General features: G+C 33.7%; 1 protein-coding gene across 2 annotated transcripts in view; it reads left to right on the top strand.

Annotated features, from left to right (window-relative positions):
* The window catches only part of LOC115884073 (plexin domain-containing protein 2), a 106,169-nt gene that overhangs the window by 39,000 nt on the left and 46,612 nt on the right, over positions 1 to 20,557 (top strand). For both annotated transcript variants that reach the window (XR_004050494.1, XM_030902532.1), the window contains exons 2-3: positions 7,669 to 7,838; positions 15,081 to 15,371. Coding sequence is in view for 1 of the 2 variants with exons in the window: in XM_030902532.1 (XP_030758392.1) it covers positions 7,669 to 7,838; positions 15,081 to 15,371 (461 nt within the window). In the remaining variant the exon portion in view is untranslated. The remainder of the gene's footprint in view (positions 1 to 7,668; positions 7,839 to 15,080; positions 15,372 to 20,557) is intronic.

Here is a 20,557-nt window from a genome sequence, read left to right as displayed (position 1 = left end):
TTGGCTGTCGTATACCATTTAGTAAAAGTTCCAAGGATTGTTTTTGATATTTTGCATATGTACTGTTACTGTTTTTTTCTCTACGTCTGGAAAAAAAACAGTAGATTACTTTTAAATACTATTGTTTTTCGGTATTAGTTGAAAACTTTTAAACACTATTATGTTTACGAAGAAAAATGGGCATTTTCGCATCCGTTGGAACCAGTTCGAAAAGCCAATATTCTACTCGCTTGTTGGTACCTTCAAAATTGCGTTTTTGAAGGCGCTAACTGCATCTTCTGGGGAAGTGGAACCTTTAACCACGCAGTTTATTCTTAATTTTGGAAAAGTAAAAAAGTCGTTCGGACTGTATGACGGTCGCGACTGTATGAAGGATGACCCATAATACTATAGTTTCTTGCTTTAAAATTCAATTGTTTTGCGAGCTGTGTTTGAACTTGCATTGTTTTGGTGGAGGACCATTCGTCGTTGTTGCTTGGTTTTTCGAAACTCAGCAATTACTTCCAACAAACCAAATAGATAAATACCAATCAGTAGTAATAGTTCTTTGATCTTGCAAAATTATTGCTACATAGCCCGCTTTTGAGACAAATGTCGCCACAATATTTTAGGAAACACTTCGAGAACGGATAACTTTCGGCGGTTTTGGTTCATCTGGGTACACCTAAACAACCAATCGACATTTATTTTCGGGTTCATAAGAGTAAATCCAGGATTCACAATTTTTCAACATTTCACATTCACTGTATATGTTTTTTGAGTTTTCTGTGTTAAACCGGTGTAGAGTTTGACTTTGACACCAAATGGTTATTATTCTTCCGTCAACAGATGCGGTATCCAACGAGAAAGTAATGTTTTTGCAGATAATTCTTTATGTAAACTTTTTGAATTGATATCTTTGAAATACCCAATGATGCTTCAATTTCACGATACGTAACATGTCGATCTTTTTGGAACAGTTTACGTACAGCAGCGATGTTTTCCTGGGTGACTGTCATTGTTCAACATTCAACAACAGGGCATTCTTGTTGAGACAACTATCTTCGAATGTTGTAAAACCTTAATGCGCGAAAATTTTCTCGGCTTAATTCCATTTTTCGACTGAATTTTGATGTATGTCAGCATATTTATGTTTCTATGTTTGGCGTCTACTATGTTTCTATATGCCAAAATATAAAAGACCACCCCCATGTCAGTTAAAATAATTCTATCGAACAATAGCAAGCACGTTGGTGGAAGCTGTTAAAAAACTTTTAAGAACATTGATTTCATATTTAAGCTGATCCGCTCGTCTTAAAATTATAAGAAAACGATAGCAAAACAGAAAGGCCAAAATTCAAATAATTGTCTTTATACTTAACCTATAAAATCATCAAGCATTTTACTTACAAGCCACTACCTTTGTAACTAACTATCAATCGAATCATTGCACGAATAAGCTTTGGTTTCAGCTGTTTTTTTTTTCATAGTTCTCTAGTATTTTTTAAATTTTAATACGAATTTGATGGCTTTGAATTCTAGGACCTTAGATGCATAAACGTCATACGATTTATTATTAAAAACGATGTCTCCAACATCCAACATCACATGACATTTTCAAACCTTCTTTATTGTACTTATGCAACGTTCAATAGGTTTGTCTTTCCCGAGGACTTTAGTTTGCGCCATGCACATGTTTTCACTGTCATCATATTGTCATAATCATGTCATAATCTTATTTCCATTGCGTAACGATGTTTGTTTTATGCGTTTTTTACTTTAAAATTTTTATAAATTACACTTTTATCGATCGATTTTATATAGCAAAGGATGCAAGTGTGTTCAGTGAGAAGTTAATTTTAAGTTTGTGCAATTATAGTTCTATTATTTTCGTTCGACTTCTATATAAAAATTGGAAATATTTATATTAAACTAAAGCGTAGTACCACAGATTAGGTATCCTATAAGTATACAGATAAAAATCTTGTCCCTAATTCGTGGTACGAAAATTGTTTTTTATGACGATGTGCAAGCGAGTAAAATTTCCTGTGCGCAAAAATAAACTCGCGTAAAATAACAATAAACAGCGTAATAGAGAGATATCGCTAAACCGAAAAGCGTGCATGGACGTTAATAAGGCCAGGTGTTATTTCCTTTACGTGAGGTGCTATTAACTCTCTTCATTTATAGTTATCGGATCGGAAAGAATTCTGTTCGCGTCGCGTCCGCTATATATTTAAACTTAACCTAACTTTGAATTTAAAACTTTGAAATTGTTTTGTTTACTAGGTAAACAAAACAATTTAAACGGCTAAAGTGCTTATTTCCAGTGCTTTATTGTTCAACCTCTGTTGGGTTCAACGTTCTCAGTGGGTTTAGGGCAACAAGCAACAAATTCTCTTAGAAGGTCTATATAGAACCTTTATAGGTTCTTTAATATTGGAAGAGATAGAATCCACATATTTTGGGCCATATTTATTTAATTAAAACTAATCCCAGCTACTTAAATATCAAATTACCTAATAAAAATTGAGCTGGCGGTTGCCTTGTAGCAGAGCCATCATAAAAAAAGAAGAAGAAGAAAACTAAAGTAATAATTCAAAACAATTCAAACATAATCTAAAATAAAAGATCTCGCCGGCCGGCCCCGGTTGTCAAATACCCGCACATGCCCATTTAAGCAATTTTTAAACGTTATTTAGAAATAGCGCTTGGTGTAATTGATCCGCAAATTATGTCAGGCGGTAACGTTATTAGCGGGTGTTGCGTTAAAAATTGACTCGCGCATATCGTAACCATGATAAGGTACGCGTAAATACTGCATGACGCTATTCGATTTTCCGATATCTCTCTAATAACCGTGCCGGTCAGGCGCAAGAACAGTTAACCTAATAGGACTGCTCATACAGCCAAAAGTGTCCGCCAGGTGCATGCGAAAACTACTCGCTTTACGACGTCATTGTAGCCCTTGTCATGGTCATTAGTCCTTATCCGGCAACCAATAATACACACACGTGCATTATTAGTTGCCGAATATAAAACGTTCATTATTTAGTTTATTTATTTAAACACCTTATATGTATGCAGTATAGAAAATTAACTGTATAAATCGTATTAAATACTCGGATAATGCATTTTTAAAAACAGCAGTTCCCAGCATCACCTTTTGCAAGCATTCTTTTTAGAGTACTTCCATATTTTGCTTTAAAATAATTAATAAACAAAATCGTGGGCACTTAGTATGCACAATCCACAACACAAAATGAACGTATTTATACACTCTATAGCTCTAAAAACTTTAAAGACACCTTTTTCACATTTAAAATTGACAAAATAATAGGCAACTAATAATACACACTATCATGACAAGGGCTACAATGACGTCACAACTGTCAGCGGAAGCGCGGGAAGAGGCGAACGTACGTCTTATGAGGATGAGCCATGGTACAAAGAATACAAGGTATGATATTGCGCAGGTTGGTCGCTACGTCACAGGTGATAACTGGCGCTATTGGTCAGCACTCTCCGCGCGCCAGTTCAAATCGTCAAGATATTGTTATAAACCTGTTTTTTTGTTTATATACCGTCATTGAATTATTGCTAAGCAAGTTACTGTGGAGCAGTGCGTAAGGAGTCGGGCTAGGAAGCGAGAGACCGGGGTTCGAATCTCGGCCGGGACATAACTTTTTATTTATTTTTTAAATACTGTTGTATTCTATAGTTTATTTTTGTAGTATAAAAAAAAGAACTATTTATTCTGTTATTTTTTAATCTCCGGTATTAATATAAATTGATTGTTGGTACAACACCTCATTTAATATAAAATAATATTCTACTTTTTGAAATGTATCGGGCACTAATTGTACCTAAAAGTAATATATTTTTGAATAATTGCCTACCATTAAAGGAAATTTGAGCTATATAATCCTTGATGGTCATATTCTGGGTATGCAAATACTTCCTCTAAATTTTGGGTTTCGTTCAACCGATTTATTCTCAAAACCTGAAACATCTACATATAAAAAGAAGCACAGGTCACTAATTATAATAGACTTCACCCTTGGAATTACTTCTATCACAATTACAATACATTCATCTGCATTGGCATTTTCTACTTTTCGATGGGAAACTTCAACTTCCCAACATTTTTTAAATGATGTAACAATTCCTCTTGTGGTTACTTTTCCATAGATATCCTCATCTCTGTCCTCATGTGAATTCAGAGGCAATGAACATGAAAATTATTTACCATAAACATCGCAAACTAAAAACCTAATAAACAATTTTATACCGAATATAGAAATAAATTTAGTATTCTTACCTATTATTATCGTCCAAATCCATGTTAATAGATAATTATTTTTAAATATATTTTTGGAACTGCTGGTTTTAGTAATTATTAAATTAAACGAACTAAAAAGTCTTAAAAATAAACAATTCTTAACCATAACCCCAAAAAATGCAGATCTCCTGTCAACTTTCTTTATTTTTTATTTATTCATAATTTTCCTAGTGACGTCACAGGTGGTATGCGCGAACTGAACGAAATTGGAGCCGCTATCGATCATACCTTGTATTCTTTGTACCATGAGGATGAGCAATCCTATTAGTTTACCGTTCTTGGGTCAGGCGCTGTGCACAATTTTACAGGCCATAAGTGGGCGTGCTATGTGCGCAAACTAGTAACCTAACTAGTGCCCGATTCCGAAAATTGGAACCACGAAAAACAATAAAGAAAAAACAAAGTTTATAATCTGTATAATCTGTGGTAGTACTTTCTGGTTAGATTTCTTAAGAATATTTGGCTAATGTATTTTTTATATAATTTTATTTATTTGACAGTAAACATTCAGTTTCATGTTGAAATATGTGCATTAAATACAAATATAAATTTTTAAAAATAATATTCAAATTTAGATAGTTCCTCGACAAGGATAGATGAAGTAGAAACACCGCTAGTGTAACAAAGAAAGAAGATAAATGTAAGTCTTTGATATGTTTGCGACAGCTTCCATAGTTATTTACGTATTCATGTAGGTACATAATGATCTAAGCTTATGTCTTGATTTGAAAATTGAATGTCTCACATCAAAGCTTCAGTCATATGTTTCTCCTTCAGTCAGCTGCTATATCGGGAGAGATAGGCTCTGATCGTAGTTTCTGTATACTAAAGTTACGGGCAGCTGCTAGAAGCTAGTCAAAAAGCAAAGCGAATTTGAATGTTAGCATTTACTACTAAGCTCTAGTGAATACTAACATTCTAACTGTAAAAGTTTATTTCAAAATTAGTTGATGAACTGGCATAGTGTTGACAAATCAGTGAATGTGAGCTTTTACTAGTAATTGTTAGCATTCATTGATTTCTGGCTTTTACTGTAACATATATCTACCGTCTTATTATTCTTTACTACCGACTCAATAATTTTCGGACAAAATAAAAAAGAGGTCAATCCACTTACTCGTATAACATCCTATTAAATCACTTTATTGTTGCCAAAGGTTATTCGGATCAAGCATATTCGATTTAAACTAAACTGTGTTTATTGTATGCGATTGGTCGATTTTCTGTTTTTTATTGCTTAATAGATTTAAGGTTATAAACATATAGTACTTAATGAACAGGTGAACTATTATGAAATATAGGCCAACTGTCGCATCGTGACAAGCCACTTTTGTGACGTAATTGTAATAGGAGCTAACATGAACTTATTGGTCTATGTTGCATTTAGATAAATGGAAACCAAAGCTGACTTTATACACATTTTAATGCGTTGTTCATTTGAAATATACATAATAGCTCTAAAAGCCTACAAGGCTCATGACTTGATTGATTATCTTTCTCCATTTGTTTTTGTATTTCGCCTTTATTTTCCACCCCTCGACTCTTATCCTTCTCAAGTCCTCCTCAACATCTTTTTTCCATCTGGTTCTCGGTCTATCCCTCCTTCAACTTTCCACCTATTTCACGTTTCATTATCATACTAGGAATTCTTGCTTCAGCCATTCTTTCAATGTGTCCCAGCCATCTCAGTCTTTGTGCTCTTGCTACTCCAGTTATACTCGGAGCACTATTGATAAGTGCGTATTTGATATTGATGTCTTTGTTGACTCCATCGGGAACAGTAGTACAGGGTATGTTCAACGTCGTCCACTGTGCTACAGTATTTGCAAAGATCGGTACTGGACCTTTTTCGTTTGTAGAGATACTGTCTAAAACACTCGTATCCTTAGAATGCTTGCGTTATAAATAATAGTCCACTTCGCCTTTCGAGTTTAGCCATGTCTCAATGTCTGGGATAAGCTTGTGTGTCCAGCGTCAGTAGATTTCGTTGTCCCATTTATGCTGCCAGCGTTTCACTAGGTTCTTTCGGGTTTCATCTTTTGCAATACCCTCATAGACTTCAAGCCTTTCTATTATTTGCAGTTCTATGGGAGTAATTTTAGATATTATATTTACGGGCCTCTCTCGATATTGACCGATACGCACATGCAACTCGGATGCATGCAGTTCTTTGAATCCTACCTAGTTGGTTTGGTTTGGTACAAGACTTTTTTTTAAAAAAAAAGTACTAAAATGTTTGTTGAACAAGTATTTTATTTTCCGTCACTTTGTGCCACGCTGGAGCCGCATACAGAATTTGTGAGTGCGCCACACCCTTATGAACGCGCCTTCTAGACCATTTTTGGTCCTCCGATATTTGATAAAAGTCGACTTAATAAGCGTTTCGACCTTTGGATAGCCCTCGACCTTTTGTATAGTTTTTTGTGTCTATCCATACGCGTAAATATTTAATAGCTTGTTTTGGCATAGCATAACTGTAGTGTCTGCTATCTGAAACGTTATAGGAGATAAGTTTCTTTTAGCAGTTAGGAGAACAGCTTCAGTTTTTTGCGGGGCCAATCTCAAGTTTTTGCTAAGCAGCCATTTACATGTTCTTAGCAGCGAGGTATTAACAACATCCATTAATATACATTCATTTTTGGCTACTGCTAACACAGCTAGGTCATCTGCAAACCCTATTAATGTAACGCCTTCAGGCATTTCTACTTTAAGCAAGTCATCATATAAAATGTTCCACAATGCGGGACCCAAAACTGAGCCTTGCAATATTTATGATTAGCGTTTTTGTAGTATTTTCAGCTTCCATCTGTAATGACCGATCTGAAAGATATGATGATATGATCTTAATCAGATCTTCTCGATGCCTCTTCTATCCAGTGCCTCTAAGATTTGTTGCCATGAGGCGCTGTTGAATTCAAGATATGGTATACCTATTGGAAATATACCTAGCTACTGCCAGTTAAAAAATATATGTTATTTACTAGTTTAATTCTCTAATGACTAATTAATTACTCGACCCATTACCCATTTTTATGTCTTTATGAACTATGCGAAGGCTGCGGCTTTATTTATAGCCAACATTCGTTTTATGACTATTATTGTCAGTTGAATAACCGCACATTTGTTATGTACAATTTTTTACATAGAAATATTATCAATGAACCAGAAAATAGTAACAGCAAAATATTTAAATAGTTATTTTCAATTGGATTAGGGAAGAGTTAAAATTTTTTATGGAATTTCCAATTAAATACAAAAGGTTTACTATGGAACTATTCAATTCATGATAAAGAACACGTATGCTCGTATATTACTTTCACAAAGCTAATTATTATATTTTGTTTCAGGTTATTACTATTATAAGACCATTCCCTTTAGTGACGTAAGCAATCCTTCATACTATGGAGGCTTAGTTCAATTTGACCAGATAAGCAGCCAAAGACATCGTAGAGACTTAGAAAATCTTTTAGAATTAAGTACTCAATCCAGTAATGTAACGAAAAGTATATTACCAGAGGTATGTAAAATAGAGATAACTTAAAAAGTGCTACACCCCAATAAAAGTGCTTTAAAAGAAGGGTACGAGATTAGATGTAAAATAAAAAACTTGAGAATTTTGTTTAAGTGCATTACAGTTGGGGGTTGGAACCTTCGATGTTACACAGCAAAATAAAACACTAAATCACCACAATACACCAATACACTTTTACTTTTACACTGGACGCGCGTTTGACTAACCATAGTGCATACCTAAAGTATGTACTAGGATTTATTTCAGGAAAATATTTTAACTTCTATAGGGTGGCTCAAAAAAGTGTGAGTGGATCGGGATATTTTTTTTCAATAGCTTTCTTTCAGATCACTTTATATAATCCTAAGATATGAGTAAATATATTTCGATAGTTTCAGATATATTAATAAATAAATAAAAAAATATATTTTTTAGCCTTTCTTAAAAAAAATATTAAAAATACAAGAACTATCCTGAAATCAAAACAATATAGGTATTTCCTTGGTCTGTACTTACTTTGCTATAAATATGGAAATTGTAAATCATACAGGATGTTCAAAATTCTACGCCAAACTTTCTAAAATATAAAATAATTTTTCTTCGTTTTTTTAATGGAACGCCCTGTCTATTATTCTTTTGTTATATGAAGAATTAAAAAATAAACATTTTTTTGTATTGAGAATATTTCAAAATTTTTAACGGTTTCGCAGATATTCGCGGTTTTATATTCTTATGGCATTTTCCACAGTAAATTTTTATCAAAGCCACACAATGATTTTTCTCTCATATTTTACTATTGAAAGCGCCATATGAAATAATACAGCGTGTACCTGCCAAACCACTAAAAATTTTGAAATACTTTAAATACAAAAAATGTTCATTTTTTAACTCCCCATCATCCTCCTCATCAATTTCATAACTCCTCATCAAAAAAAAACAAAGAAAAATTATTTTATATTTTAGAAAGTTTTGCGTAGAATTTTGAACATTCTGTAAGATTTACGATTACCATATTCATAGCAAAGTAAGAACAGACCATATAAAGTAAATACTTAATATAGTTTTGATTTCAGAAGAGTTCTTGTATTTATAATAATTTTTTTAAGAAAGACTGAAAATATATATATTTTTTATTTATTTACTAATATCTCTGAAACTATCGAAATATATTTACTCATATCTTAGGATTATGCAAGGTGATCTGAAAGGAAGCCAAAAATGCAATAATATACGGGGTGCGTCTCAAAAGTGGCTCACCCCTATAACTTTTTTATTTTATCAGATAAAAAAACGAGATTTGGTATATTAGTATATTTTATGACATAAAATTAGGATTGATTCACGGTATTCAATTGTTTTCTGTCACTTCCTGTTCCACCGGAAATTACTACAACTTTTGATTTTTAAATGGCACCCTCGGTATTTTTTTACTTTATTCGATAGAAAATGACATTCTAAATAGAATGACATATCATATGTCAGCTTTTGACATTTTTGCTTAAAACAAAAGTGAATTTTAAATTTCAATCTAGAGTGCCATGGCTGTGTTAAAAACACTAATTTTTAATCAAGGAGTCTTGGAAAAATAGTCGATTGTCTAATGTTATTCGTGTCTTGTCCAGGTCGGTTAAAAGATGCTCAAATAGAATTTTTAATCATATCTCAATCTCATTTTTTTCAAATGGAACGAGGGTGGCTCATATTTGGAAAAGCATATTTTGGAAAAAGCATATTTGGAAAAAGCATTATTTTGCGAATAATTTGGTACCACACACTTGGTATTTCGAGTGAAATTATCGTTATGAATCGCATGACATTGTCATTTTTTTTGACACTTTGGTTTTGTATAATACGAGTTTTTGGTTTAAATGAATAGTGTTGTGATACTTTAAGCTAAAAAATGTTTACTAGCAGACCTTCGAATAGAATCGAACATTGTTCTTTTTAGAATCTCTTTTAGTGCGACGTGGTACAAGATAGCTTAATAGCCGTAAAAAACTCATTGGATCTTTATTTGAATATTTTGAATGGGAAAGCGATAGTAATGGCAATGGCCCTTTATGTCCCTTAAGTACTGTTAAGAAAGTGCGTTTTGTTGATGGAAATAATAACTCTTTATATATTTATAATTAATTTATTTTTGTTTCCTAAAATATTTTGATTAAAAGAAAATATGTAAGATTGGGCAACGCTGTGCCGGTCAACCTTAATTACGCGACTAAAAGTTTATTTGATATGAATTATATATGATTAGTCTGTATATATATGGTATATTTTCATAATCTGAGGTATATGTATGGTAATTCTTTCTTATGGCATACTGGCTATTTAATAACAAATGTTTTACATAAATAATGCACATAATTTTAACTCGAATAGCTAAAGTAATACGAAGATATTAAATATACAAACGTCGCGTCATCGGTTAGTTAAATAATTGTAAAATTATGATTAATTAATATTTTTATTTTTCATTTATTAATTAATATTATTTTTTTGTTTGTTCGGAATAATCACGTAAAAGATTAATACATAAAAGTGCGACATCGTAACTCAAAACTCAAAATGGAGGTTTTGGAAAATTGATTTGAAGTGAATGGTTAGATTATATTAGATTCCTAGAGGTGGCTCTCGGTCTCCACTGCGACTGCGACTGCGATCCACTGCGACCTTCTCAGATCTATTGTGGTCTTCTTCTGATCCTTAGGATACATTCTCCAATCCTATCCTTTTTACAAAGTTTAGCAAGACATCGCGTCCAAAACAAACCTGTGAAGACTAGTACGTGCGAACATAGTAAAGCGATCTGCTCGAGCGGTTAGATCGAGCAGCGAGATCGATTCAAATGATGTTGTTTTCGTCGCTCTGTTGCGCTGTAGAATTATGATGGATTTCCAAAAATTAATAAATTTAGTAATTATAAGAGAGATTTTATGGGATCAGAAAGATAGTAATCACCATAACCGGTACATTTTAGATAAGTTATGAAATGAAGTGGCAACAAATTTTCGTAAAGGTTATAAAACTTGCCACACTTTCTCCGGTTTTTGAAAATTTCCTAAAACCAAATTTTAGCGACACTACTGCCCAGAATTGTAGCCACTGTTAACATTTTAAATTATCAATAAGCAAATGAAAATAATACATTTGCACAAGTACCTCGCTATTCCTCGCCGCTTTACTATGTTTTGGCGTCGAGGATTGCTCGACTTATCGCTTTATCGCGCTGCTTGCTCGCCGCTATCCTCGTCGCTCCACTATGTTCTTAGCCTTACCCTCGTGCCCTGATCAGGGTTGTTAAGTAGTTTATGAAGCAAAAAACTACGCCAAAAACTACGCGTAGTTTTTTGTATTAACTACGTTTTAAAATTTTGAAAACTTCTTTCAAAAACTACACAAAAACTACGTTAAAAACTACCTACAAAAATAGAGTAAAACATAAACGATTTAGACTTTAAACTAAAATCAAGCCAAATTTTTATCATGGAAGTATGAAGTTATATTATATTTGTATAAGTTAAACAACATCAGAAAAAAAGACAATTTTTTTTCAACAAAAGTGTATTTTCTACGAAATACAAAGTAACATTGTAAACACAAAATAAACTATAAATTCTTAAGGAGAAATTCTCCATAGACATTCTCCAGGAGAATGCTATAATCTAAAGGCACAACTTCATAATTCCCCTCTTCCCAGAAGGTACCGAGCAAGGTATGGAGACATCGACGTCTTCCAAACATTTTTATCTACTAATAAGTATCAAAAATATCACATAATAAGGAACAAATTCACAAAATATAGATTTTTTATTTCTTTAAATTGATCAACAAACAAAGTTTTTAGGTTATGTTTTCACTGTTATTTAAAAAAACTACATTAGTTACATAAACTACATATTTACTACTCGACATTTAAAAAACTACTTGTGGCATGTAGTAAATGTAGTTTATTAATTACTACGTGTAGTTTATAGTTTAACAACTCTGGCTCTGATACCCAGACCAACGTAACAATGCTACGTTCACCTAACGTATGCGTATTTAAAACACACACAGTCCCACACTAGTCTAAGCGAATGGTGCTCGCACGTTTCAGCATAACCCATAAGATAAAAACGATGGGTCGAAGCACCCAAAAGCATACAAATCAATTAGTTATTAAGTATACCTTTCTTTTTCGTATCGCTACCATATGTACGTACATATAAAGCTCCACATATAAAGCATGATAGCATTTTCTTCGACGTTCTATAATAAGCCCTCCAGGATACACCCTAGCACAACTTATTCGAATAGTGCTCGCACGTTTCAGCATAACCCATAAGATAAAAACGATGGGTCGAAGCACCCAAAAGCATACAGATCAATTAGTTATTAAGTATACCTTTCTTTTTCGTATCGCTACCATATATGTACGTACATATAAAGCTCCACATATGATGATGGCATTTTCTTCGACTTTCTATAATAAGTCCTTCAGGATACACCCTAGCACAACTTAAGCTTGATTTTCATGCATCCGTTGTCCGACGATACGATGATAAGATATTGATTTTATTGGTTGAATTTAAAGACTTCGATTAGTTAGAGACGGTTAACCAATCGAAGTCTTTAAATTCAACCAATAAAATTAATATCGTATCATCGTATCATCGGACAACGGACGCATGAAAATCAAGCTTTGTGCAGTAACCAAATTATTATCTTAGCTTGTTTGTGAGTATCCCCGTAGGCCAGGAAACGAAAACATGAATTCGGAAAAAATAGTGTCAAAGAGACCATTGTTTTAAATGGTTGGGTTGACCCAGAGAAGTAATATACCAAAAGTCCCCAGCCATAGACCTTGTGCGTTAGTCGTGGAGGGAGGGGAAAGGGGTGAAAAAGACCGGTTTATAGGTTTTTTGTTATTATCTCGAAAACTAAGCATCCTAGCGAAAAAAAGCTTATACAAAATGAAAGTAAATTTAATTGTTCACAAAAAAGGTCCTATTCATTTTTTCACTGTGAGCAGTAGTTAAGGGTGTATAATACTTTGAAAATACGAATAGGTGGAAAAAACTGTGTATTGTGGAAGATTAACACAAACCAGAATTTTTTTATAAGTATATAAGTATTTAAGTTTATATATGATAATATCAAGTACTTTATTGTTCGAGTTCATCGTCGAAGTTATCATCATCATCGTCGTCGCCGTGCCGTTGGTTGGTGCCGATGATTCGGGGACCGTTGGTACACGAAGCGCGGCAAGTGCTGCACACAAGCGAACAGGGTATGCCTGCTTTACGGCACCCGCAACCAGTCTTGCACCCGCAAAATATATTACTTAGGACAGATTCTGGCGCAACTGGATCCGTGCTTGTGACAGGGGTGAGGAAGCCGTCCAACCCATTCAACCATCCCCAAGCAGTTGGCTCCTGCTGCTGATTTCAATGCAGCCAGTGCTGAAGCTGCACATGATAATTAATTCGTTGTTGGTCATTACAGTAATACAAAATAAATGTTAAGGAAACAAAGCATATATTGACACAAACCTGCAAATGATCTCTGAGGGAGTGCTGGCGAGCAGCGCCTCTAGTGGGTGGAAGTGCCGCAAAATCAGGCCTGGGCTTTGTTGACGCTTTAACAAAGGTATTATTAATATTTGGTGTCGTACCCGGCTCAGGTCTGCTCCTTTTGGGGCCTGGTACAATGCCAAAAAAGGCAGCTCTTCTGCATCAACTACCATGACCTGTGTTGCTAAGGGATCAGAGAAGACTTTGTAAATGTCTGTGACCTCCTCTTCAGCCTTTAAAAATACTTTAACCACCCCTCCGTTGCTCTTGTTATAAATAGCGGAGGTAGTATCACAACCGCTGAACGAATGGAGTAACAGAATGGTCTTCGCATATGGCAGCTTTTAGAGGTTGGCGACATTATACCAACGTGACTCCACCTTTCCCTTGCTTGGCTTAAAGAAAAGCATCCTCCCCTATGACTGTCACAGTTTGATGCTGGTTAGCTGCCTGCAAACCACAGCTTACGATTTAGGTATCAGCATCTCCTGTGGCTACTACTGCTATTAGTCCTTGAACTTCAATTTTTTTTGCAAGAAAGTTGATAAGCCTGGTTTTGTTAAACTCATTAGATAAAAAGTTCGGCTGCTGAATAGTGCAGCATGTGGTCTCATCAAAGTGGATGTTGACTTAGGGTTTTGAAAGTTTCCTTCGTTTTTGCTCAGCCCTTTTGGTTTTGTTGGCATCACCGTAACCATCAAATACCACAGTGCGCCATAGTGAACAAAAAAAACATGGTTTTTCATAATTTTTGCATTTTAAAAGTATCATACACTCTTCACTACTGCTCCTAGCGAAAAAATGAATAGGATCTTTTTTGTAAACAATTGAATTTACTTTTATTTTGTATAGAACATGTTTTCCGCTAGGATGCTTAGTTTTCGAGATAATAACGAAAAATATATAAACCGGCCCTTTTCACCCCTTCCCCCTCCCCCCGCGGCTAACGCACAAGGTCTATGGCCGGGGACTTTTGGTATGTTACTTCTAAGGGTCAACCCTACCACTTAAAACAATAATTTCTTTGGCACTATTTTTTTCCGAATTGCGGTATTTTTTGGTGTTCGTTTCCTGGCCTACCGTTTCAACTGCAGTAGCTGATATCATAAATATTCTGGCAGTCAAAGGACAAGCGCAAGTCTCGATAGTTTCTCAAATTGAATCCGAGTTGTTATACAAAATAAGTAAAAAATATCTAGGTAAATACGGTTTTGTTACTTTAAAAACTTAATTGTTTTTCGAGTTGTGTGGGAAGTTGCATTACATTGATAGAGGGTTGTTTTTTTCGAAACTCTGCAATTATTTCCGGCAAACAAATAATTATATGTACCAATCAGCACATCAGCAGTAACTGTTTTTTGATCTTGCAGAGGAATTGTTGCTACATTTTGAGACAAAATGTCGCCATGGATAATATTATGCTCCTTCCTTAATCTTTTTATTCGAAGATTATTACTCACGTAATACATAATTAGTTCTTTGAGTTTCCTGATCATATTATCTACACTCTTTGACAATAATTGTACAAGAATTTACATCCAATTATTTCTGATGATAGTTTAGATCATGTTGCGCGAAACATAGGTCCATAATTTTTGAAAAACTTTTCGTTATTGATGTATTGTACTATGGTTGATTTGTATTTTTTATATAAACAAGAATAGTTTCAAATAAGTTGAATTATATTTTTTTTCAGAAAAAGCATCAAGAAAACTCAGCTGAAACAGAGAAAAGTGTAAATACGAAAGATTTAAATGTGAGAGTTATTCACAACCTCGGAGTTAATGGTACTGGTCAACGCAAAAACATCACCGAGTTGCACCAACAGCCTGTTCCGGTTCCTGTCCACATGGTGAACACGTTAGTAAATACGCCTTTGAAAAATTTGACCATGTTCTTGGGAGAAGCGGAAGAAGAACTTCCAGATATATTGCCGGATGCGCCGGATAATAGTACTCTGGAGTCACAAAACATCACAATGAAGACGGTAAGACTGTAGGATAATTCGATACTTTCTTAATGATATCATATATCATAATTATTATAAGGTAATTTTACATAAGTTGTATTTTTGTAATAGACATATGCCGTCTTTATATTTCTGTCTAAGTACAAGCCAAAATTGTAAAATTATCTAAAGAAATAAGAAAAAATAGAAAAAAAAATTGTTTATAAATATACAGGGTTGGCAATGTCTAGCTTTGGGTTCGGATTTCAGTGCTTACACTCAATACGCTCAGTGTCTACAGTAAGATGTACTGGAGTAAGTATTTTCCCAAGTGCAGGAAATATAGCGCCGGATTAAGTGATTATATAATAAACACTTCGTATTTTTCTCTCTCCGACTTACAAGATTGCCATAGCGATTCACTCGTATACAGGATACAGGGTGGCGCCTCTCATACGACGCGGAGGCTCCAAGGCGCCAGTTTGCATTGAAATGAAATTTTGTGAGCATATGTAGGTTAATTCAGAGCACTTTTTAAAAATATAGAGAGTTCTACAGGATGTCCCTAAAAAAGTTACATATCAAAGTTGTGTTTTTGTAATGGAACACCCTATATACCTATTAATTGATTTTCGGATTTTGGAAAAAAATAAAGGTGAGTTTTATTAGAGAAGTATATGACTAAAATAATAAAATTGTAGCTGCTTTACGAAGCAGAACTCCACACATGCCTTTTAAAATGAAAAGATATTTTGAACAGAGAATCGGTTTATGCAGTTAACAGGAGAGGAAGCATTTTGAACATTTGATTTTATCTAGATCATTTTTGTCACATAATTATAGGTTTATATCTAGTTTTAATTCTGTAATAATTAAAATATGTTTTAAACGTGTATCTTTTTATTAACGTTGAATATTTTACTCTACATCCTTTATTTTTTGTTAAATTAACATAAGGTATATCACAGCCACCTAGATTTTTTCAAATAATAAAGATCTACTGAAACAAAATCATAAAAATTAAAATATCTAGGAAAATCTTTGTCTGAGGCGTAGGTAAACTTAATAATATTTTGAAGATATATGAATTCCCCATTGAACACCAGAACTGGTGTTCAATGTGTACTGTGTGTTCCATTTAAAATAAAGGAGTAACTTGCTTTTAAAAGTAACCAATGTTCCATATTAATTTTGTCTCAGCCTGTATAATTTTGCGGGCCAAATTTTAATTTGGATTAACATACAATTGGTTAATGTAATTAAATATTAGGCTATAGAGGGTAAATTAAGATTTAGGTAGCTGTTATTGAAATTTAAAATTTACTCTTCATTTTCACAAAATGTGAAATATGTCAAAATCCTTACAGCTTAGGCATATGCTTCTCTAATAAAACTCATCTTTATTTTTTCCTAGAATCCAAAAATCAATTAATATATAGGGTATTAGAAAAAATACAACTTTGATGTGTAATTTTTTTGGGGACACCCTGTATAATTCTGTATATTTTTATAAAATGCTTTCAGTTATCCTACGTATGCTGCCAAAATTTAACATATAAAGGCCGACTCAAGACTCTCTTATCGATATAGTAAATTCAAATTAATGCAAAGAAACTATAATATTGATTATTTGAACATTTTATAGTTAAACTGTTTACAGGCTTTTTATACTTAAAGAGTGTGAGGTGTGGGTTTAGAAGAAGTTAGATAAAATTAGAAAATAAAAAAAATAAGCAATCAAAATTCGCGCTACCATAAATATACATAATATCAAATGTCCAAATGACAAAAAAAATGTAGACAAAAATATGAAACAAATTTTTTCTTTATTTTTTGTAAAATGTCAATGACTTAAAAATCCAGAGAATCCGGAAAACGTTACAGTCGCTCTTTTCTCGAAACCAAATTCGCTTAACGAACAAAAATATAACGCATTCTATAGAGAAAGACAATTCATTGATAATTTTTACAATTTTTTGACTTAACTGATCGTAACTAATGATAACAGACTTCGAAATCTAGTTTTGCAGACTCCTCCCTTTAAAACGTATGGTAGGTACACTGAGCTCAAGACTTTTTATTGCCTTAAGACGACCATCACCATTATCGTTTTTTTGAAAGCGATCTTGTCCAGATACGCAAATGTTCAGAAATTTGGTGATTCATCATGTAGGAACTATACTTGTCAAATGCAGTATTTTCGAAAATTGTGCTCAATGTTTAGACAACTGTAGTTCTCATAATATCAGTGGCGGCTCGTCAGGGTAGGCAAGGTAGGCGGCGCCTACCCTAAAATTTTGGCAGAATTTAAGCGGTTTGTTACATTACATTATTCACTATTAATGTTACCAATGCATAAAAATACTGTTAATACACGGAAGTGTGTTATAATAATCTATATTATTTTAATATTTGTGGCCTTGTATAATAAAATATTCACTACCGCTGGCGTCCGCTGCGTTAGAAAATTGATAAAATAATTTTGACCGTTGGAACAAACGCCATAGTTTGGCGATTTCTACATCGCCTACTATCAGAGTCGATTTACGACGTACACGTACGTCTTCTGTCTCTGTCTAACTCATCGTGCGGTAGCGACGCGACGTAAGTCGGAGTTGTATCGTATTAAGGCGGGGCTTAAGCGAAATCTCCGGTCGCCTTCGCATGAAGTTGTGGAGGCTCGGTAGGCTTAGAAGTTGAGGGGATATTCCCGATATTTTATAAGGGGATATATCACATTTCGTTAAGGAGCATTTAAAACTTTTATATGAAAATTCAATAGATTCATACAACAGATATTACAGAAAAGCCTCAGTGTGTTAATTAATTCGATATGTTAATAAATTTTATGAAATATTAGATAACATTGTTATAGGTACATTAGAACTAAGGTTTGCAGATAGATACTCGTATGTCTCAATTATTTTTATTTATCCTAATAAATCTGAAATTTAAAGAATCTTATAAAAAAATTCCAACGCATCTAATATCTGATTTAACAAATTTGTTATATTGATACATTTCCAACGCATTCAATATTGATTTAACAAACATAAAATATTGACCAACATAAATTAATGAATAAATTGCTGGTATTAATAATAGATATGATAATTTCGATTATAAACTAATTTAAGTAGAATAAACCTGGAAATATATTTCCAGAGGCTTTCAAATTGTTGGTTTTGATTGTTACTACACAATTTACTATCGGTAAGTAAGTATTTGGGTTGAGAGACATTTTTCATGTTTGAAATGCATTAAAATTGTAGAGATTCCATGAAAAATAAACGTTTATCGCCACTTGCCTTACTTTCAATCTAAAAAGATCTTTTCACAATTTTTTTTTTTCAATAATCTGATGATTTTACTGATATAATATTAAATAACTTTTCTTTATCAAGAGACCGACTCATCAATTTAATATATAAAACATAATTATTCTTTTTCTCAATACTACCAATTTTTTAAGTTTGCGTAAATAAATAAAATAAAATTCTATGATGTACTCCATAGTAACTCCATAGTAATATATAAATAAATATCGGTGATAAACAAACATATACTTGTACATTATGTCAATCATTATGTCATTACGTTGAATGCTGTCACTTTTCCTTTAGTTTTGTAAATATTCTTGAGCTATGCTTTTAACCCAGGGATAACATATATTTACGAACTGGGTTAGGGTATTATGTAAATTTAGGAGGGGGGGGGGGGCAAATAGACGCAACTAAAATTTTGTTGCCTACCCAGTCACACGAGTCACGAGCCGCCACTGCATAATATTCCCTCTTCAGGCAGACCATATTAAAGATATTGTAAAAAAACACGACGGCATATCTTTCATTCTTCTACCCAAATCATAGCACAATATCCATAGCATACCAACACAGGTACCAACCGTTCAGGCTTATTATAAAGAAAAGTTCAAGAAAGTAGATTGATGTGTTTTTGTACGCTTTATTGCACCATAGATTGCCTAGAAATAAGATCGCTGTCATCAAAGTCACCATCATAAAAGACCATACCATAACGGGTACACTGATGCTTCCAAAACCAAAGCAGGGACAGGGATAGGAGTATTTGGGCCGAAAACTAATTACTCCGAACCAATGGGTACCTACCCCAGCATCCTTCAGGCAGAAATCTACGTTATCGAAAGATGCGTACAATTTATCTTTGATAGGAACTATCGAAAACAGGAAATATTCATCTTATCCGATAGTCAAGCAGCACTTAAAGCGATTAACTCAGTAAACATCAGTTCGAAGTTAATCAAAGAATGCCTAGAGAAACTGAACAAATTAGGCAAAGAAAATAAAATCCTCCTACTCTGGATGCCCACTCACCAAGGGATATATAGAAGGCAATGAAAAAGCAAACGATATAGCTGAACACTCCATTAATTAGACCATGCTTCTAGACCATTATGCTAACTAGACGATTCTGCTTTCCAAGTGGAAACTAACTTAAAGCGGAACTCAAGAACATAGAAGACTTCGTCCGTAACCTGGAATGGGAATCCTCCAACGGTCTAAAAGATTGGAAAAAAAATCAAAGATTTTCCTTGATTTAAGTAAGAACAATCTTCGGACTGTCACGACGTTTCTAATAGGACGCTGTCTCCTCAACGAGCACCTCAGTAGATTGAAGCTGAGAAACAACGGCGAATGTAGATTCTGTGGCGAAAATGGGGAAACACCAGAACACCTTATCCTTGAGTGCACTGATGAGACGACAACTGTTCGTGCCAAAAACTTTGTTACGGCTGATGTCGAAGATGAAGAGCTGGCTTTTGTGGAGCCGTCGCAGATACTGGTTTTTGTTAAACCCCTGAGACTGTATGATGAGTTAGTATGATCATTATAACTCAACAAATGGGAAAACGCCATAGATCTGTAAGGTCGCGGTGGTTAACCCCAATCCAAAATATTCTGCATCCTAAAGAATGGATTACTTGTAGTGACTTAAGATTTATTTCCACGATATAGATATTTTTTTAAATAATTTGAACTACTTTACATAGTTGCAGGAAAATATAGGTATCAAAGTATCAAGCAATAAAATAGAATAATTTATAATCGATAATAATTATGTTCCATAATCTCTTTAAGCATATTTATTTATGATCAGAAACTATTTATTCAAAGACAAGAATAACTGTTCGAAGAATAGCATTTCGATATTGAAATAATAAATAATTATTATCGAAACCTGAATAA

This window comes from Sitophilus oryzae, unplaced genomic scaffold (assembly GCF_002938485.1).
Source record: "Sitophilus oryzae breed Bouriz unplaced genomic scaffold, Soryzae_2.0 scaffold_2014_pilon_pilon, whole genome shotgun sequence".
Taxonomy (NCBI): domain Eukaryota; kingdom Metazoa; phylum Arthropoda; class Insecta; order Coleoptera; family Curculionidae; genus Sitophilus; species Sitophilus oryzae.
Note: the sequence above shows the minus strand (reverse complement) of the source record. Positions and strands in the feature narration are given on the sequence as shown.